This window comes from Protopterus annectens, chromosome 2.part0, assembly GCF_019279795.1.
Source record: "Protopterus annectens isolate FY-2018-M chromosome 2.part0, PAN1.0, whole genome shotgun sequence".
In the NCBI taxonomy this organism is placed as follows: domain Eukaryota; kingdom Metazoa; phylum Chordata; order Ceratodontiformes; family Protopteridae; genus Protopterus; species Protopterus annectens.
Window position 1 is genome coordinate 1,401,582,891 of NC_056728.1, and position 22,656 is coordinate 1,401,605,546.

At 42.7% G+C, this 22,656-nt stretch overlaps 1 protein-coding gene across 3 annotated transcripts in view; it reads right to left on the reverse strand.

The window, feature by feature from the left end:
- SCOC (short coiled-coil protein) overlaps positions 1-22,656 on the reverse strand; it is a 446,987-nt gene that overhangs the window by 137,708 nt on the left and 286,623 nt on the right. The window contains exon 1 of one of the 3 annotated variants that reach the window (XM_044061626.1): positions 11,436-11,515. The exons of 1 other annotated variant lie outside the window; for it this stretch is intronic. In XM_044061626.1, coding sequence (XP_043917561.1) covers positions 11,436-11,454 — 19 coding nt within the window. In that variant the 5' untranslated portion in view covers positions 11,455-11,515. One more of the 3 variants, XM_044061627.1, reaches the window with a different exon arrangement.

Consider the following 22,656-nt stretch of genomic DNA (forward strand, 5'->3'; position numbering starts at 1 on the left):
ACCTTCTTAGGTGCTCCAGCCTGCTCCCATACATCCATTTATTCCTTTTGATCTCTTTACGGGCTAGAGACATACAAAGGGCATAATTAAACATTTGTAGATGGCATGCAGGGCAGGTTATATGGGTATCTTTAGTACAAGATATTTACAGTACGGAGGTGGTGACTGCACCACAACTTCTTATCCATCAGTGAAAGCCAAGAATGGAATGCCTTATGTCACAGTAATGATGACAGGACTATTCCCGTGTGTGTGGGATGCCAGGAGCAAGGGCGATAACCTCTGTGCTCTAAAGGACCACTAGCTTCTTCTCCAGCCACAATAACTCATCCTGAAGACTTTTGGAGAAAGATGGTAGAGAACTGGCAGCCAAATCTGATGTGGCTTGTCATACCCAGCATCTCATTTGCACGATGGATGGATAGCAAATTCAGAAAAATATAGGTAGTACATATTACAATGATTCCAATGCCACATTATGGAGTGGAAAAGTACAGTTTTGTACCTACCATAAATGTAGATGTTAGAGTGCTCATACAGCTACAGATGGGTTATCCTGCCGTCAGGCGGGTCCTCCAGATGGGTTATCCTGCCGTCAGGCGGGTCCTCGGTCGGCCGAATTCCAAAGTCTAGGGCCGTCGGTTGTCGTCACTTCTTCCCTGACGTCAATGCGGCAGGAGTATAAAAGAGGCAGCCAACGCCATTTTCTTCAGTTTTTCTTGCCCCAGATGTCAGGTGTCCCCAGAAGGAAGGCAAAACAATGTTATGCAAACATGCAATATAGATAAATCAAAAAACAGTAGTTGCAAGCAAATACACCATAAAAGAATACCCCATATAGGTTGTATGATAAAGGTGTTTGTCATAAGGCCTGTCCTAAGAGGGGACGGAGGGAGGGTAACCTGGACTGCAGCTGAATGAGCACTCGAACATCTACATTTATGGTAGGTACAAAACTGTACTATGTTCATCGTGCATACAGCTGCAGTCATTACAGATGGGTAGAATCCCAAAGCTAAGTAAGGGTGGTAGGCACTAGGTGGAACTAGGAGGAGCGAGGATGCCCTGCAGGACTGCTGTGTCAAAGCCCGCTCTACATTTAGAGTAAAGTGGAAGGTGGTAGTGCCTGGAGAAAGTCTGCACTGAACTCCAAGTAGCTGCTTCCAAAATGTCCTTGGTAGGGACCCCCCTGAGGAAAGCTGCAGAGGTAGCTGTGGCCCTGGTGGAGTGGGATCAGATGCATGCAGGCACAGATTTTCCATGAAATGAAAAAAGCGTATGCAGTGGGCTATCCATTTTAAAATTGTCCGTTTGGAAATAGCCTTTCCTTGAGTACCTGTAGCATAGGACACAAAGAGTTGCTCAGATTTCCTGAATGGCTTGGTTCTGTCCAAGTAATAACGAAGTTGTCTGTGAATGTCCAAGGAATGTAGTAGTCTCTCCCCTTTGTTCTGTGGATTTGGATAAAAAGTAGGTAAGTGGATAGTCTGATTCAAAGCTACACTGGATACTACCTTTGGCAAGAAGGTAGGGTTGGTTCGTAAGGAAACTCTGTCCTGATGGAAAATGATGAAAGGTTGCACAGCCATGAGTGCCTGCAGTTCCGAAACCCTGCGTGCTGAGGTAATAGCCAGAAGGAAGGCTGTTTTCCATGACGAGTATTGTAGCTCTGCTGAAGAAGCCGGCTCAAAGGGAGGCAGGGTTAGCTTTTCCAATACGAAGTTGAGGTCCCAAGCTGGAACTGGTGGTTTCCTTGGGGTTTTTATATTTTTTGCCCCTCTGAGGAACTGCCTTAATAGAGGATGTGAGAATAGAGGAGGGTCTGTGTTGTACTGTGCAGAAATGGCTGAAGCGTGGATCTTGATGGAAGAGAAGGAAAGGCTACTGTTTAACATCTCAGCTAGGTACTGTAAAATTTGAGGTATATTTATTACCCAAGGATTCTGTCCCTTTTCTTGATTCCAGGAACAAAATCGTTTCCATTGGGCGGAGTAGGCTTTTCTAGTAGAAGGTCTTCTGGCCTCAAAGATGACATCCTGCACCTCCTTGGAGAGGAGAGTCTGTTGGGCAATTAAGGAATTCTCCATGCAGCTAGATTTAGGGTTTTGAGCTGGCTGTGCAGGGTTTTGTAGTTGTGCTGGGATAACAGAAGAGGAACTAGAGGTAGGATCCATGGTGGGGAGTGCGTCAGGCTCTTTAGGAGCGGATACCAGTGTTGTCGTGGCCAGTCTGGAGCAATGAGAATCATTTGTGGCCTCTCTGCTCTGGCTTTTAATAGAACTTTGGTCAGTAGAGGAAGAGGCAGGAAGGCATAGACTGTCAATGTTGTCCAATTGAAAGAGAGAGCGTCCACAGGCCTGTGGATGATAGGTCCTTGAGCAAAATTTTTTCAACTGGTAATTTCTGTGGGTAGCAAATAGATCTATGTCTGGCTGCCCCATGCCTGAGTTATCCAACACTTGAGGATGCAACTTCCATTCGTGTGGATCCGTTATATTTCTGCTTAGGTTGTCTGCCAGTGTATTTTCCTTCCCTGGCAGGAATTGTGCTTGTAGTTGAATTTGCAATTCCAGTGCTGTGTTCCATAGGGTCATGGCTTGCCTGCACAGGGGCTATGAATGAGTTCCCCCTTGTTTGTTGATGTACCACATGACTGTGGTCTGTCCTTATCAATAGCTGGCCTGGATGCAGTAGGTCTTTGAAAGTCATAAGAACATTTTGCACGGCTAGCATCTCCTTTTGGTTGATGTGTAGGTGCTTCTCTTTTTGGGACCATTTTCCCATCTGCCATGTATGCTCCCCAGGCGTAGTCTGAGGCATCCGTTGTGATGATTTGAGTTGCCTGAGGTACACAGAAAGGGAGACCTGTGTTCCTTTAGCATGCTTGAGCCCACCACAAAAATTCCTTTTGAAGGCATGGAATGAGTCGTATAATGGTTTCCAAGCTGTGGCTGTGTTGAGACCATACGTTTTTTTAGGTACCATTGTAGTTTCCTCATATGCAGCTTTGCACATGGGATTAGTAAGATGCAAGATGCCATGAATCCCAGAGCCTGCAGGACTTTCCTTGCAGTTAGTCTGGTGAGAGTTGCCATTTTGCTGAAGTATAGAGACAGTTGCCCTTGTTAGTCTGGCGTGAGGTAGGCCATCTGGGTGGTTGTATTTAAGCTGGCCCCCAGGAAAATTATCTGTTGAGAAGGTATTAGTCTTGATTTCTTTTTGTTCACTGTGTATCCCAGGAAGTTTAACAGTTTTATTACAAAAACCAGATGCTGCAATAGAATGCCCTTGCTGTCCGCTTGGATCAGGCAGTCGTCCAGATATGGGGAGATTTGAATTCCTTGTAGTCTGCAGAAGGCAATTACTGATGCCAGGCATTTCGTAAACACTCTGGGCGCAGTAGACAAGCCAAAGGGCAATGCAGAGAATTGGTAATGGGTTGAACCTGCAAGAAATCTGAGGTATCTTCTGCAATCTTGTCTGATACGGACATGCAGGTATGCCTCCTTGAGGTCCAGTGTTACCAGCCAAAACTCCTTGCCCAGCATGGGAAGAAGCTGCTGTAATATGAGCATCTTGAATTTTGGCACCTGTAGATGCATTTAGGATGGATAGGTCTCCAATCTTTGTCTTTCCTTGGTACCAGGAATAGCCTGGAATAAAAACCTTGGCCTTGTTCTTTTGCAGGTACCTCTTGAATCGCTTTCATATCCATGAGAGCGGAAATTTGTCTTTGTGCCTCTGCCCTTTGATTTTGTGGCAGGTTTGGCATGCCTCTCATTTTTAGAAGGGTGTGAAAGTGGAACCTGTAGCCTCTGTCTATAATGTCCAGAATCCATTTGTCTTTTGTAACAATATGCCAGTTTTTTGAAAATAATGCCAGTTTTCCACCCAAAGGTGCTGCCATCAAAGTTTTGCTTGGCAGGCATAGGGGAAGTCATTGTGTCTGTTTTCTAAATGACTGTGATCTATCTTCTCCACCTCTTGGGGTTGGTGCTTGCCACTGTCTTGCTCTGTAAGACCCTTGAGGTTGTCCTCTACCCCTTGGGCGTCTGCATCTGAGGTCTGCCCATGGCTGGAAAGGACCAATTTTTTGAAGGCCAGTTTCTGCTGAAGCGTGGAGGTTGTACCTGCAGGAAATCTTTCACTGTCTGCATAGATTTCGCTTTTTCCTCCATTTTCTTTAGTACCTCCTCAGCTTTAACACCAAACAATACATCTTTTTGAAGTGGTGCATCTAATAACTTTGCTTTGACATGATCTGGTAAGGTTTGCTCTTTGAGCCAGGCATGTTTACGTATAACAGACCCCGTGACAGCAGCTCTACACGTGGCCTCTAAAAGCATTAAAACCACACTGCAAGGTATGTTTACCCACTTGCTCTGCACCATGCAACAAATCCTGCAACTCTTTCAAATCTGGTTGTTCTGTTTGTGTCATTTTGCTTTTTAACTGGGATAACAAAAACTGTTGGTACTTTAACATATGGAATTGACAGTTTAATGCCCTCATGGTTAAAGTGGCAGATGTATACACCTTCCCCCCCCCCACCTTTCTAATGCTCTGGAATCTCTCTCTGAAGGTAAAGGGTTTTTAGCATAAAAGGCCTTTATTCCCTTGGGACCCTGTGAAATAGTTTCTGGGTCAGCAGTATGGCTTTTATAAAGGAACTGGTGAGAATCAGGGACCCGGTATTACCGGTCTGGTTTAACAGGGGCTGGAGGTAAAGAATCTGGATTAAGGCCGGCTTCTGCGTACACATCCTCCAAAATATCTAAAACAGGAGGGATAGCCAGGGGCCTATGCTGGGGGAGCAGTAGAAATTCCCTGAGCCTTTTCTTGGAATCTGAGTAATCTTGACCTTCCCAGTGAAAGTGTTCCCTCAAAGTATGCAGGGTTTCTCCAAAAAAGAGTAGTCCCTCGGGGGGGGGGGGGGGGGGGGCAAGGGAATAGACTCCTCAGCATCAGAGTCTTCGAAAGGAGAATAGGCATAATCCTGGTCCTCAGTCTGTTCTGAGGTAATAGAAGCCTGGTCTGAGGAAGGGTAGTCTTCCTCCAATCTGGGTCTTTTGTCAGAGGGGGGTTGGGAACCCCTGATGAGAGATATCAAATCCTCAGCCATTTTAAGCATCTGTTTTTTTTAGGCATGGGGCCTTGGGAGGAGGTCCGAGGACCCTGTTTTTTAGTTTTCATGGCTGCTTTAGATTTAATGAAGGATTTAATAGAGAAGGTGGAAGGTCTGAAGACGCCTTCAGAAATGGCAGGCCTGATTAAATTTTGAGTTTCCCCGCCAAGAGTGGCATCAGTATCTGTAGAAGGAATGGAGACAGAGGATCCTGCGACCTCAGGTACTGAAGTCACCGGTAAAATAGATAGTCAGGGGCTGCGTAGGCACCTCGCTGAGAACCAGTAGTCGGCCTAAGTGTGGTCTCAGTACTCGGTGCGGACCTCGGATGTTGGTACTTATCTTTGCGTCTTTTGCCTAAAACTGGTGTCAGAGTATCCGACGACATGATGTAATTACATTTTTTGCCAAAATAATGTTGGGCGAACTCCGCCCAGCGCTTAATAGTGCGCTTGTTGAACCTAGCACAAAAACGGCAGGCCGAGACGTTGTGGTCTGGGCCTAAGAAAGGTATACAGAAAGAGTGGAAATACTTATGTGGTATTTGCTTCCCACAAGAAATGCAATTATTAACTTTGTCTGACATCGGTCTGAGGCAAGAAAAGTTTCCCCAACGGGGTACTTAGCTTTAAAGAAGACTTCGGCTGAAATACTTTCGTAAATCTCAGGAGCTGGCCGACTGGCACTTGCGAACTGCTTCTGCTTCGGGCACCGCGTGGCAAGCAAGACTGAAGAAAATGGCGTTGGCTGCCTCTTTTATACCCCTGCCGCACTGACGTCAGGGAAGAAGCGATGACAACCGACACCGGACCTAGACTTTGGAATTCGGCCGACCGAGGACCCGCCTGACGGCAGGATAACCCATCTGTAATGACTGCAGCTGTATGCACGATGAACATCAGGGTGATCCCTCCAACCCTGTGTATGCTTCTGGCAACACATTCTCTACAGTGACTCTAGCTAGACAGAGAAATATAGTACAACAATTCATGTGTCCCTAAAATATCATGCTGTGTGTGTGCAGTGGTACCTGCAAAGACCCAAGTGTGTGCACAGCCCTGTGTAGAAATCTGCACAATGTTTACCAGAAGTGCTCATCATACAAACTGAGCGACTCACAGCAATGAGCTGAGTCTTAATTAGCATAATCAAGCCCAGAGGGATGAATCTACACAATTTAAGCATAACATGAAGCCTCAAGCTATAGACTAAAACGTCTGCAACCAGAATTTGAATCACCAACGATATAGTTACTACCTTCCCCCTTTGGCTGGTGTGTCAGTGGCTGCAACCCAGTACATGCGCAGTGCTGTTACAGAGCCAGAGGCCAGTGCCACCAAAGCCATGGCAAGGATAGTGTGGGTGATCCAGAGTATGTATACTAACTTACAGGAGCACTTGTCCTATGTGTACAATTTGCTGGAACCACTGTCTCATGCAGTCTAACATACAATGTTTTCTCTAGCTCACCTGTTGGGCTGAAGGGAGCAGTCCTCGCAGCTAATCATTTGTTGCCTGTTGGGCTGAAGGGACAGTCCTCGCAGCTGATCATTTGTTACATACACAGCTGTTAGCCAACATGGCCATGTGAGATCTAGCTCGCCTATTGGGCTGAAGGGGCAGTCCTTACAGCTGATCATTTGTTGCCTGTTGGGCTGACGGGGTAGTCCTCGCAGCTGATCATTTGTTACATACACAGCTGTTAGTCAACATGGCCATGCGAGATCCTGCTTCCACAGTGTTAGCATTTCCACAGCAACATTTACAGTTGAGGTGTCTACTCCCAGGAGAGGCTGCTCCTATGATTGTGGCCGTCATCATGCTGACATACTTCCCTGCAGATTTCAGCTGAAGTCATGTAACCCAACAGCATCTAGCAGTGCAACACCTGGCAGACAGGTCTAGTGGGCAGAAGGATGCATGGGAACTCTTTTCATTCATGCCCTGGACCTGTCCAATATCTACCCCCAGCATAATCCCACACGTCCAGTAACTCCTCCTAATACTAGTTAGGACATTTCCCCTCAAAGCACTTTTTCTTTTTACACATATCAGTACTCACACTCTTTGTTGTGCAAGACATGCACTCCTGTACTCCCTTCTCCACCTGTGCAAATGATAACTGTGCCCTTCCCTTTGTAGACTGTTACTTGGGTTGCCCATGACTGATGTGACCAGCCCACACACAGGTAAGCATATCTTGGCATTTTTGCACACATTTTTAGTGCATCTGCTTAACTCTTGCATAGCTTTGTTGTACAGCTATATGCAATCCACTTCCTCTTTGCTAGTGCCATGGCATGTGCCCACCTCAACCTGGCATGACCAACCTTGCTGATGGCTTATCCTCAACTCCTTCTTCTGCAAGAGGTCACCCTACTGTAACAGCTTATAATACTGTTTAACACTGCATACACGTTCAGTAGTTTGGTACATGTGGCAGAGTTATACTGCAGGGCACCACTGATGAACCAGATGGAAAGTGTGCCTTCAGCAGCCCCAAAATATGTTTCATTAGGTGTCTGGTTTGCAATAGTGCACCATTATATGACTAATCGTTTTGGTTGTAGATGTCATCCGGCATCACCAACAAGACTCCCCTGTGGGAAGTCACCCCTACCAAACCACTGGTATAGGCCACATGTGCCATATGTAGGCATTATGAAAACTACCTGGGTGTTGTGTACACAGACTGTAAAATGAGTGACTACATTGCAGCTGATGGAGTGATACTCTTTACAGTTCACCCACCAACTTCCTAGTTCAAAAGGTGGGTGCCTTTATTTTAATGTAAGTAAAGTCTATACACCTAGGACTTCAGGGAAATGGGCTATATCACTCCTGCATGGTGTCCCTCTCTCCACTGTAGTACAAAGTAACCCAAATGCTGAACCATGGTATCAAGAAACTGATGGGAGTATTCTCAAGGCAGATGCCCGAGATACTCCCACAGTGTCCCCAAGTAGGTTGCTGAAAAGCCCCGGTAACCCCTGGGACAGGTACTCCACGACTTCTATGAGACTGTGACCAAGCCCCACTAACCCCTGTGATAGGTACTCCAGGAGTCCTATGGGACTGTGAACAGGCTGTCATTTCCACAAGTTGTTGCATGGCATCCTTGTCCACAAGGTACCAGGCTACTATGTTGCTGTTGTGGGGGACATGAAATGTTAAGCATGGTAGGAGGACCTGGCACCCCAAGGGGGAGACAGTCAGCACTATGAGGCACAGCAGCTACAACAAAACCTTCCTGTAAATACACATTTACTAACATATCCTAACTCAATTCCGCAATCTACGCGGTCTGAATACAGGCATATGGTAGAGTTCAAATCTATGACGAGTGCTGCTTTCTTTGCAGCATTTAAAAGGTTTTATTTAAATTATCACACAGAGCACCTCAGAATAAACTCATTATCATCTATCAAAGCTGACCATGTTATCTGGCCTAGCCATGTCATGTAGCTGTGTTTGCACACACTCTGCTCATGGCTACTCCAAGAGAATTTGTACAATGAACGTGGTAAAGGTTTTAGACTCCAGTACAATGTCAGCACTGTTTCACAGACAACCCTGTATTGATAGAAACAATAAGAGATGGCATAATGTATGAAGTTGCATTCTTTTTTACAAAGGGGGGGGGTATAGGAATTTCAGGGTAGAGACAGTACCACACTAAACATCAACAAAACTAAATAAATAAAACAATGATGCTATTCCAAATTAAAATACTTGCTTTTTGGTACAGCAAGGTGTGCATCTATGACAACTATTTGACTAAAAAAAAAAAAAAAAAAAAAAACAGTATTATGTTGGCACTACATAAGTAAGGATCATACAAACTCACACACAACAATTACTTTTTTCCCCAATGTTTAATTGTTAACACTACAACCCTGAAATGATGAGGCGCACATAATTATATTTAAAATACAAGCTATATCAGACAGGCATTTTTCAGAAAAGTGTACATATGAGCAGAAATGAGAATGCTTTGAGGGCCTGCCTGGCATTGCAAACATTCAGGACATCACGTCTGTCAAATAGATAGGTGGGCTATGAAAAGTTCCCACTTTACCTGGAAACTGATCTTGTATGAATAGCCTCTCATAAATAACTCACACACTTGAACAAAGGGGCTTATCAGTCAAAAGGAGGGATGATAAGCTGGTAGGCATGAGGAGAAAAAAAAAACCCTGAAATGTTGATAATACATCATTCTGAAGATGCAGACAATAACCAACATAAAAAAGCAACCCAAAGCATTACACAATGCAACCTTGTTGAAAATGGTTAGAAGTAAACAGAGTTTAAGTAATAACTAGACAGCAAGGATAAAACCTGACAAAGCATTTCAAACGAAGCAGATTGAAAGCATAAACACTGGCAACAAATGCCTCTCAATATGCTGGAGAAACAATATACATATGTGACTAATGCAGTGAGAGGTTACTCTGCTTTGCAATTACTGCTTATAAGCATCAGTTACGGACTTCATCCAAATGTTTTTATCTGTTGGTCTGTGTTTCTATCTTACGCAGCACAATCAAATATTCAAAAGATCGAATGAAGGGGCACTTAAGAGGATGTTAAAAGGCACATTAAGCAGAGCCAGTGGGCATAAATACACAAAACAGCAGTAAGCACAGAACCCAATGAACAGACAAATGAAACAGGATTTTAAGATGTAGGACTATATTGTTTTGTGCATGACTGTTAAGGGGACAGAACACAGCATGCCTACAGAAAAGTGGTACCAAGCAAGGGATGTCAGGTTTTGCAAAACATTTGAAAATGAGCTATTAAGCAAATTACTGCCACAGGAAGGACACTAAATTCAGAGACAGTCAGATCTAATTGAAATACACAATGTTTATAAAAGATGCTGCTGAAACATCAAGTTACAGCTTCAATTAATTATCAGGTTAGTATGGGTTGCAGAGCACAAATCCAAGGACATATGGCTGAGTTTTGTCATGGGGTTTGTACATGCCTGGGTTTAACCAAACTGTGGACTTTGCCCAATTACTTCAATATAGAGAAATAGTTACAGCCTACATAAAGTGAAGAAAATGCATTTCACTTGATTCACACTGCACACATTTCACCACCTTTTGTATCCTGCTAATATATTGTGTCTACTTATTCCACAGTCTAGCTAACACGCAGTTCCAAAGCTGAAAATAAAACGGCTGCTGAACACTCAACGCATAAACCAATGACCTTTAACATAAATTCTGCAAAGTCAATCCTGCTAAGCAACAAAAGGGAAAAGTCAGATCAAATACTATATAAACATAGCAAAAGCTTCTTCTCCAACCCCCTCAAGGTGCCACTTCCATTATAAACCATCACCAAAAGCTCCACATTTACTACTTGCAAAACACTCTTCAATGTACATGTAGTAAACAGACACAGGTTCCACTCTGCATATATCTCAACTATACCTCATTACGAAGAATGTTCAGTCTTAAAATTTTCACATTCTTCATTATGACAGAGAGATTGAAAAAGAGACAAATCGCATTTTGGAGATGGAATGTTGAGAATTGTGCCCCCTGACTCTAAATAAAGTAGGTAGTAGGTACTAGAAATAAATAATTAAGGTATAAACATTTCCTAAATGTCATGTTAAGTTTGTATATTTTTCTTTAACGCAGCCATTGCTGCCATACCTAAACTTTTGAAACACGTACATTTTAGAACATTTGGAGAGGGGGCTGGCGCCCATCCCCATCAAAGAACTACGCGTGGGTTAAGAGAGGTGTCAACATCTCCATCCTTACCAACTAGACTAGTGTAACAGAAAACGCAAATTGTATGAAATAACGCAATCACTGCAAAATAAACAGTCTAGCTTTAGAATGATGTATTATGCAGCGGTGGGGGTCACAAAGTTACTTATATCACTCTGCCCAGAAAATCTCGAGTTCACACAAAAAGCAGGCCTACGCCTCGTAAATAAACGGAAAAAACCCCGAAACAAGGCAGTCACGGTACTCCACACCAATGCTCTGTACCTACAGATAACATGACATGCCAGCTCAGCAACATTGCCTCAAACCTCTTACTAATATTTGATTAAACTGCACATACAAATGGATAACAAAGAGACATTATCTATATACTTCCATCATTTGCAACAGAATAAAGAGACAGTATGTACTAGCAAACAGCTTACCAAGTAATGAATGCTAGAACTAGTAATCTTGCTCTGATGTACTGTCTTCTTAACTCCACCCTAATATACACCCAGATGCTAGCAAAACACAATCCTGCAGCAAACAAAACAGCCAAGTGAGATACTTACCCTTCTTTTCCCGTGTCATGGGACCAGGAAATACACAGACACGCAAGAGAAAACTGTATAGACGCAACCAATCAAATACCAGATAGGTGAAAGTCGCTGGATCTGTCTAGGACCAATAAACAACGAACGGGCCAATTGTCGTTTCGTGGTAGTATACCCAAAGTGTTAAGAGTAGATAAACGTAGTATGTATGGGAATAGTAGAGTAACATATTTTCTGTATGTTAGAATGTGCATAGTTTTAGTCATAAATCATTACGTATAACTACCAATCTCAGACATGGTGTTACTCTATAGGTCGGTAAGCGTACTGTACATGGGGAAGAGTAGCGAATGTACGGTAAAATATATAAACCAATAAAGAACTTAGTCTTGCTAAAAAGAAAAAAAACTTCCCATTCATAATTCATCCCTCTCCACGTAGAAATGCTATTCACAAATAAAATGAGCGTTAAAAGCTATTATAAGAAACACCTGCCAAATCTTTCGTTAATCCTTCTTTAAAGGTTCTCTGCAAAGCTCCTGACATAAATATTAAGCCTTTTTCACACGCATTTTACATTAATTAAGTGTTTGGTGATGGGGAGAGTGACTGACACTCGAAATTACATATATATATTTTTTGTCCTTAATACGGAGGGTGTGGACAGCAGCAGGCAAAAATCATAACGCTGTTATGGAAATAACATGTTGCATCGGCGTGTGCATATCTCGTACCGGCCGGCAATGTTTTTTTTTTTTTTTTCTCAAGTTGTATTAAGCAGGTTGTTACAATTCGGAATTAGTTTAAACAGAGGTGCACGTGTAGATTAATTGACCCCTTTACTTTGCTTTATTGAGGTAAATTTCCCTTGACAGTTTGTTGCTATGTGTGTTTAACATCAATCAGTTTTCCTGTTCTGAGACTTCACAGATCTTCTCCACAGGATTCAGCTTATGTTTTGCCGCGTGTAACTCCAACAATATTGGCTTAGCCAGATGCAACCCTGTGAGAATTTGGATTAATGTGCATTTGGTGATGAAAAATAAGTAACTCTTAATAGCTGTCATTATTTAGTCTTTATAATTCATCATCTTTTCAGAGAAACTCACAATTTAGGGCGACAAAGCAAAATTGTGAACAAAATTGAGGATATCCTTTAACAATCAGGAGCAGATGGGAATTAATGCTTATTACAGAAATAAATGCAGGATAATTTTATTTATTTATTAACATTTGTTTACTGGTAAGTCCGACTGGATAATAAATATTCCATTTCAGTGGAGGCCTGAGGAGAAAAACTCCAGACAGTTACATAACATCAAATAAAATAGTAATGCTGTAAAAGCATATACATACAATTTGACAGCGGAATACACAAGATACAATAAAGCACAAGGAGACACAAGTGATCTAATAATTAAAAAATGCAATTAAATATGGTAAACAGTATATACAAAAGTATTAGAAGCAGAGTCAACTATGCAAAGAAATAAAAAAAAAGATATATATATATATATATATATATATATATATATATATATATATATATATATATATGTATTTTCAGGTTCTCAACCTGAGTATACTGTGTCCACACTGTGCACAGTAAACATGAATGCCCCCCTTACACCTCTGCAACCAGACCAATACCTCTCCACAAAGGACGTACACCAGAAAGTACCTAACTACCTTGGTCCACCCAACAGTGCATAGTAAACATATATATCTTTTTTTTTATTTCTTTGCATAGTTGACTATGCTTCTAATACTGCATCCACCCTGTGCACAGTAAACATGGTTGAGCCCCCCTTCTACACTTCTGCGACCAAACCAGTACCTCTCCACAAAGGACATGCAGCAGAAAGTACCTAATTACCTCTGTCCACCCAACGGTTCTCATCCTGAGCATACTGTGTCCACCCTGTGCACAGTAAACATGGGTGTCCCCCCCCCCTTCTACACTTCTGCGACCAGACCAGTACCTCTCCACAAAGGACGTACACCAGAAAGTACGTAACTACCTTGGTCCACCCAACGATTCTCAACCTGAGTATACTGCGTCCACCCTGTGCACAGTAAACACGGGTGTCCCCCCCTTTTCTACACCTCTGCGACCAGACCAGTACTTCTCCACAAAGGACGTGCATCAGAAAGTACCTAACTACCCTGGTCCACTCAACGGTTCTCAACCTGAGTATATTGCGTCCACCCTGGGCACAGTAAACACGGGTATCTTCCCCCTCTTCTACACCTCTGCGACCAGGCCAGTACCTCTTCACAAAGGACGTGCACCAGAAAGTACCTAACTACCTTGGTCCACCCAACGGTTCTCAACCTGAGTATACTGCGTGTATGTGCTTTAAATTACTTATCCTGCCTGGGTGTGTAATCTCTCTAGCCACTATTGAACACTATTTAATCGTGTTGTTGAAGTATTTTGCCCTATGGTGTGCACACTTGCAATTCTTAAGCAGTCTCCTTAGGCCGAACTGTCCCCGTCATCAGAACTATTTATTACTACAGATATCTCACTACTAGCCACTAGATGGCAGCACATCACCTCTTCTGAACTGGAGTGCATAAAGTCTGTACCACTCCTGCCACACGGCTTCACACATTTTCAGTATAGTTCTCTTCTTCTTTTTTTCTCCCATTCTTACTGTTTTCCCTGCCTATCCATTACCTATAGACCTATTTTCAACAATAATAACAAGAAAACAATAAAAGAAATTACGTGAAAATTGAAGTAGCCTCTTTTAACCCACTCTTACCTTACCTGCAGCTTTGCATCCTCACTGATAGGTTTTTCCTGAATTTCTTCTCGCACAATCCACCTTCTCTGCTCTGCACATCTCCATCTTTTGTTCCATCCCACGATCTCACCTTACAGCCTCCTCCTCCTTCCCCCTCCCCACCTCTTCCTATCCCTAACTCTATATGTACAGGGTGTTACCTGTGGTGCCATTTTTAAATTAATTTGCCCCTAGGCCTCGGGTGCTTCTGCCGAAGATTGCTTCTGCCGAAGATTGCTTGTGTGCTTACCGGTAAGCTTGGCTAACCTTTACAACCTCAGCGATTATCTTATGGGCATTTCTATTGCTTACAGGGACTAGGAAACAAATGCCTAAACTTTAATGTAATTACTGCAGCCTTCCATATGTAGTTGTGTACTATTTGTTGCTGAATCTGTATTATACCGTAGCCACCAAGAGACTCTGTTTTTATTTGCTTTTGCTGTGCTGATGATTTACTTAATGTATTGATCATGATTGCACTCCCTGCCTCTCTGCAGTTGTTTATACTGTTAACGTGCTATTTCAGATTACTGTTTTTATACTTGAACGTGCTGCCTGTCTTGCATACGACTACACTCCAAGCCTCACTGCAATCATTTTTTCTGTTAGATGTTTGCACTGTTGTTGTAATTAATTTATATTTTGGCAGCCTACTTTAAAGTCTGTCAACATTTCCCCAGTCTAGAGCATCCACTCACAGTACCTTCTACTGCCCCAGTCAGACCACCAGCTTAGAGCACTTACTCAAAGCACACCCTACTGACCCTTTTATCCCTCTGGACATGAGCACATGCTCTACTAGCCTATTCAGTCCACCGAACCTGAGCACACACTCATAGCATGCTCTACTAGCTCTTTCAGTCCACCGGACTTGAGCAGTCGCTCTTACCACGCTACACTAGTCCATCCAGTCCAACAGACTTGAAAACTCACTCTGCAGTCCTATTTCATTCCACTGGAGTAGAGCACATGCTCTTAGCTTGCTCTACTGCCCTACTTATGCATACTGTAGATATTTTTCTCATATTTTACTTTACTGTGAACCCTCTCCAGTGGTTAGCCTGTTATTTGCTAACGTCCCATTACTGAAACAATTAGGTTTTCAAACATCCAAACCTGCGGCCTCTGCTGCCCCACTAAAATACAAATATAATGATTGCAGTATGGCTTTCCTCTAATGAATATTTAAGATAAATTGTACTCAGCACTGTATAATACCTATAATGTTATTGCTGTTCACAAGATTAAGTCTGGCTTTGTTGTGATATGATATGTGCAGTAGAACATACCATTGTCTAGTTGAATGAACTACTTGGTATCTATCCCTTCAGTTTGGCTTTAGACTTACAACTGTTATATTCCTCCTCTTTTTAACATGATTTTCTCTTGTTTTCAGCCACCCTGTGGACAGTAAACACAGGTGTCCCCCCTCTTCTACACCTCTGGGACCAGAGCAGTACCTCTCCACAAAGGACGTGCCCCAGAAAGTACCTAACTACCTTGGTCCACCCAAAGGTTCTCAACCTGAGTATACTGTGTGTATGTGCTTTAAATTACTTATCCTGCCTGGGTATGTAATCTCTCTAGCCACTATTGAACACTATTTAAACGTGCTGTTGAAGTATTTTGCCCTACGGTGTGCACACTTACAATCCTTAAGCAGTCTCCTTAGGCCGAACTGTCCCTCCCCTACGAAGACCCTCTTTCCCCATCACCATAACTATTTCTTACTACACATATCTCACTACTAGCCACTAGATGGCAGCACATTCCCTCTTCTGAACTGGAGTGCATGAAGTCTGTACCACTCCTGCCGCACGGCTTCACTTCACAAATTTTCAGTATAGTTTTCTTCTTCTTCTTTTTCTCCCATTCCTATTGTTTTCCCTGCCTATACATTACCTATAGACCTATTTACAACAATAATAACAAGAAAACACTAAAAGAAATTAAGTGAAAATTGAAGTAGCCCCTTCTAACCCACTCTTATCTTACCTGCAGCCTCGCATCCTTACCGATAGATTTTTCCTGAATTTCTTCTCGCCTAATCCACCTTTTCTGCTCTGCAAATCTTCATCTTTTGCTCCCTCCCACGCACTCACCTCACAGCATCCTCCCCCTTTCCCCTCCTCACCTCTTCCTATCCCTAACTCTATATGTACAGGGTGTTACCTGTGGCGCCATTTTTAAATTAATTCGCCCCTAGACCTCAGGTGCTTCTGCTGAAGATTGTTTGTGTGCTTACCGGCAAGCTTGCCTAACCTTCACTACTGCAGATATTATCTTATGGGCACTACTATTGCTTACAGGGACTAGGAAACAAATGCTTAAACTTTAATGTAATTACTGCAGCCTTTCATATGTAGTTGTGTACTGATATTTGTTGCTGAATCTGTATTATAATGCATCCACCAATAGACGCTGTTTTTATTTGCTTTTGCTGTGCTGATGATTTACTTAATGTATTGATCATGACTGCACTCCCAGCCTCAGTCATTTATACTGTTAACATGCTGACTATTTCATATTACTGTCTATGTACTTGAACATGCTGCCTTTCTTGCATACGACCACACTCCAAGCCTCACTGCAATCATTTTTTTCTGTTAGATATTTGCACTGTTGTTGTAATTAATTTATATTTTGGTAGCCTACTTTAAAGTCTGTCCACATTTCCCCAGTCTAGAGCATCCGCTCACAGTACCCTCTACTGTCCCAGTCAGTCCACCGGTCTAGAGCACTCGCTCAAAGCACACCATACTGGCCCTTTTATCCCTTTGGACATGAGCACACACTGTACTGGCCTATTCAGTCCACTGAACCTGAGCACTCGCTCATAGCACGCTCTACGTCTCCTTTCAATCTACTGGACTTGAGCAAATGCTGTTAGAGCGCTACACTAGCCCATCCAGTCCAACGGACTTGAAAACTTACTCTACAGTCCTGTTTCATTCCACTGGGCTAGAGGACATGCTCGCAGCTCACTCTACTGCCCTATTTATGCCTACTGTAGATATTTTCCTCATATTTTACTTTACTGTGAACCCTCTCCAGTGATTAGCCTGTTATTTGCTAACGTCCCGTTACTGAAACAATTAGGTTTTCAAACATCCAAACTTGCGGCCTCTGCTGCCCCACTAAAATACAAATATACTGATTGCAGTATGGCTTTCTTCTAATGAATATTTAAGATAAATTGTACTCAGCACTGTATAATACCTAGAATGTTATTGCTGTTCACAAGAGTAAGTCTGGCTTTGGTTGTGATATGATATGTGCAGTAGAACATACCATTGTCTAGTTGAATGAACTACTCGGTATCTGTCCCCTCACTTTGGCTTTAAACTTGTAACTGTTATATTCCTCCTCTTTTTAACATGCTTTTCTCTTGTTTTCAGCCACCCTGTGGACAGTAAACATGGGTGTCCCCCCTCTTCTACGCCTCTGCGACCAGACCAGTACCTCTCCACAAAAGACGTGCACCAGAAAGTACCTAACTACCTTGGTCCACCCAACGGTTCTCAACCTGAGTATACTGTGTGTATGTGCTTTAAATTACTTATCCTGCCTGGGTGTGTAATCTCTCTAGACACTATTGAACACTATTTAAAAGTGTTGTTGAAGTATTTTGCCATACGGTGTACGCACTTGCAATCCCTAAGCAGTCTCCTTAGGCCGAACTGTCCCTCCCCCACGAAGACACTCTTTCCCCATCACCAGAACTATTTCTTACTACACATATCTCACTACTAGCCACTAGATGGCAGCACATCCCCTCTTCTGAACTGGAGTGCATAAAGTCTGTACCACTCCTGTCGCACGGCTTCACACATTTTCAGTATAGTTCTCTTCTTCTTTTTTTTCTCCCATTTTTTCTGTTTTCCCTGCCTATCCATTACCTATAGACCTATTTACAACAATAATAACAAGAAAACACTAAAAGAAATTAAGTGAAAATTGAAGAAGCCCCTTCTAACCCACTCTTACCTTACCTGCAGTTTTGCATCCTTACTGATAGGTTTTTCCTGAATTTCGTCTCGCCCAATCCACCTTCTCTGCTCTGCCCGCTCCTTTCGCCCTTTGGGCTCACTCTGCTCCCCTACCCTGCCCCCATTTCCCACCTGCCCCCACTACCTCTGAATTTATACACACAGAAATCACTCCCCCCACTCCACCATACAATCATAAAAGGAACCCACCCAGTTAGGACTCCACCCCCTCCAGCAACATGCCCTCCTTCCTGCCACTTCACTTAATTCCTACCACCCTACAAATCTCTCTCACCTGTCTTATCTATCTTACTTTCCTCCCAAACATATACATCACTTCCAACCCACAAGCCACTTCCTCACACATCCAATCTCCCACCACATCATATGCACTCATTTCACCTGAACTCTAGCCATCCAATCCAAGCTATATATTTAAACCAAAACTACTCCCAACCACATGCCCCCTCTTTTCAAACCCCACCTTTCAAAACAAAAAGTATACCCCCTTCATAACCCAAACACCTTCTCCTTAATACAAAACCCTACACAACTCCTCCTCCACATCAATCTCTCAGTCTCCAGAGACATCCACCCTAACCCTGGACCAAACTTCAACACAACACTCACAACCCAAACCACTCATCCTCAAAAATCTAAGTCCATCCGCTTAGATACACTTAACACACAAAGTCTTAGAAACAAAATTACTTACTTCCGAGCCTGGCTTTCCCATAACCACCCCAACATAACTGCCATCTCTGAGACCTGGCTCAAACCTTTTATAAAAGACAATGAAATTCGCCCACCAGGATAGCAAATGCTTTGCTGTGACAGAACTCTCAGAAAAGGTGGTAGAGTAGTTATTATCTACCCCTCTTCATATACTCTGACTCCTTTCACAAACCACATCCCAACCTTTGCCAATGCCAAAGTCACAATAGATCTATTAAAACTAAACAATTATAAATCCATATGTATCAGTGCCATCTATATCCTCACAGGAGACAACATAAATACACTTGAGCACATCCTCTCCTGTTTTTCCTCCATCAAAAATGAAACCTATATACTTGGCGATATGAACATTAACTTGGCGTCTATTAACTCTGAAACCCCATCCATCTCAATCAGTCTGTACATCTTCTCCCAACTTATTAACTCTCCAACAAGACCAAATAAAGATGGTACCTCCGGCACCATCATTGATTGGATCCTAACATCACATCCTAATCTGATCTCTAATGCCGGAATTCTTCCAGACCCTCTGAGTGACCACTTACCAGTCTTCGCCGACCGCCTACCCTCTCCTCTCAAAAAACAGCACCACTACACTCAAACCCACAATCTCTCTTCTTTCAACCCTTATACTTTCTCTGAATGCCTAAAGTACACTGAATAGACCCCCCCCCAAAAACCCTTCCACTAGGCAATGCCATATCTTACTTCAACCAATCGTTCCTCACCCTTCTCAGTCAGCAAACCCCCATTAGGACCAAATGTCTCAAAACCAACCCCTGCCCCTGGCTATCTAAAGAAACCAAACTTAGTATGAACCAGCGAGATAAAAAGTGGAAACGACATCAAAAACACAGAAACCTCAACATACTCCTAGAATATAAACAGCTTCACAACTCTACAAAAAAACTAATAGCAAAGGACCGCAAAGCCTACTACCTTAAACTTCAATCACTGTACTCAACCAACCCCAAAAAATTCTGGGACACCATCTCCACCATTCTTCACCCTGGTAAAAAGGATAACCCTTGCCCAAACTCTAACCAGACTGACCTAGAAATTGCCAAAGAATTCAACTCCTTCTTCATAGACTGTATTGCTAAACTATCAACCTCCTTCTCCCACCCCCTCTAACCCTACCCCCTCTAGACCCCCATAGACCCATCCATCAACCTCCCTCCTCCCCCTTCACCTTAGCACCCATCCCCACAAGTACCATAAAAAGACGTCTCCTCAAACTAAAATCCTACTGCAATGCTCCAGACAATTTACCATCCACCTTCCTCAAACTTTCTGCTGAGATCATAGCTTACTCCATCTCTATACTTATAAATAAATCCATACAGGAAGCATACGCCCCATCTATTGGGTGCTAAGCCTACATCATCCCACTACACAAAGGTGGAAAAAACACTGACACCACCAATTTCCATCCCATTGTTATCCTCTCTCCTCTTTCAGAAATATTACAGAAAACTATTCATGCGCAACTCATGCCTTACCTAACCCTAAATAACCTTCTTTCCCCTACCCAACATAGTTTCCGCCACAGCACCATGTCAGCTCTCCTCTCCTTCCTTAAGACCATAAACCATGCAAGAGACTCAGGCAAATTCATATCTACCTTATTTCTAGATCTCTCAAAGGCATTCGACACCATCTCCCACACCTTGCTCCTATCCCATCTCTCTACCCTACATCTCTCCTCTTCCACCATAGCCTGGTTTTTCAGCTACCTGTCCATTCATAAATAGGCTATTCAGTAGAAAACATCAACCTCTCCCTTCCTTCCCACAGCCACTGGTGTTCCACAAGGTTCTGTACTTGGTCCCCTACTCTTCAATATTTTTATAAATAATTTCCACCACTCCATTCCTGAGTTCTCTGTCATCCAATACACAGATGACTCAACTATAATCTGCTCTTTCTCCAGCCCCTCTGATCTGATGTTAAAAACCCAACTAGACTTCTCAAAAACAGAAACCTGGATGTGATCCCACCACTTAGCACTAAACGCTAATAAAACAAAATTAATGATCTTTACTCGTTCATGAATCTCCAGCATTGACAAAAACTCATTCTGCATTGTCAGCCAGAACAACTCACCCCTCAAAGTCGTTCCCGATAACAAACTACTAGGCACCATAATCGATGAAGACCTAAAATATGACACCCACATGCTTTCCTCAATCAAGAAAACCCATCAAAAATCAGTCTCCTCTACAGGCATAACCACTACCTCAGCCCCTCTACCCGACAAACTCTTGCATCCACTTTCCTTCTCCTCTCTCTTATGTATGGTGCCCCCCTTTTCACTAATCTCCAAGCCAGCCTCCAATCCAAACTCAAATCCTGTTACCACAAAATATGTAAATTAGCAAGTAACACAAAAAACTCATCACATCACTGCCAGTCTCCGCGCACCCTCAGTTGGCTCGAACTTCCAAACTACCTGAGATACCTCCAGCCTACCACAGTCCAAAATCTCATATTCAGACCTACAAACTGTCCCTCTGTGGCCACTGCCTTAAAACTCTACATTCCAAACCGCTTCCTTAGAGCTGAGAACCAAAATCTCCTTCAAGTCTACAAACCCTCACGCCCTCCTGGCCAACTACTTCTATCCTGCACCATAGCTAAACAATGGAACTCCCTCCCCCCACTCCTATGCAAGCTCTCCAACCATAACCAATTCAAATCTCACCTATTCTCTCATGTGTACTCCAAATGGGAATGCCCTTGTCACTCACCAACTTAATCACCCCTAACCCCTCTCTATAGTGCTCTCCTTGAGCACCCCTCAACCCCTGTACTGAATGCAGATGTAATATAGTAACTGCTCTGGTGCACTTATACTCTTCATACACCAGAATCCACATCCTATGATATATCTACCTCTCCCACTTATTATATGCTTTTCTCTATCATTTCCTAACTTACTATGCTCTAGAACTAGATGTTCAACACTCGAAGTATGCTAAGTCTATTTTGAGCAATTTATCCTTCCATGTGTAATGACTAGTTCAATAACATACAGCCTACTCTAAATTTAACAATATTCAACATGTCCTTACTATGTTCAATGAATATGATTAATACACTGTCTACCAAGTCTGCTGTATTGTAAAATGTATATTGTACTATTATTATTTTTATTTTTGTGGAGCTTTTCTCTCAGGGCCTCCACTGAAAATGGACTCTTCTCAGCCCAGTGGACTTCTGCGGTCACCAAACTGTAATAAATAAATAAATAAATAAAGTAAACAAATAAATAAAAATAAATAAATATATAATTTTGTACATTTTTAGCAGTTGGATGAAAGGGGTAATATGAGTAAAGTGATGATTACTACCCAGGGCTATATTTTGACATTATTTTCTTTCTGGTTGCTAACCTATTATTGTATAAAATAAATACCAGCAGTGCATTTCTTTGGGACAGAAGCAGTTTAGGGCTTTGCTTGTGTCATTTCAAGTGTAGCAAGGCACTAGTTATGTTTGTAGTAAGTGACTTGCTACAGTTTAAACTAAAGAACCTTTTTTTTTCTAGTTTTCCGCTGAGGAAAACTGAAGATCTTTAGAGCTTTTTCTTTGGTTCTTCACCTGGGGGCTGAAGCCCTCCTTTTTTGGGTCCTCAACTTAAAGGGTTCATCAGGAAGCCAATTAGAAGAGCTGCACAGGGTGACAGAAAATGTAGCTACAGCTCTCCATGAACCT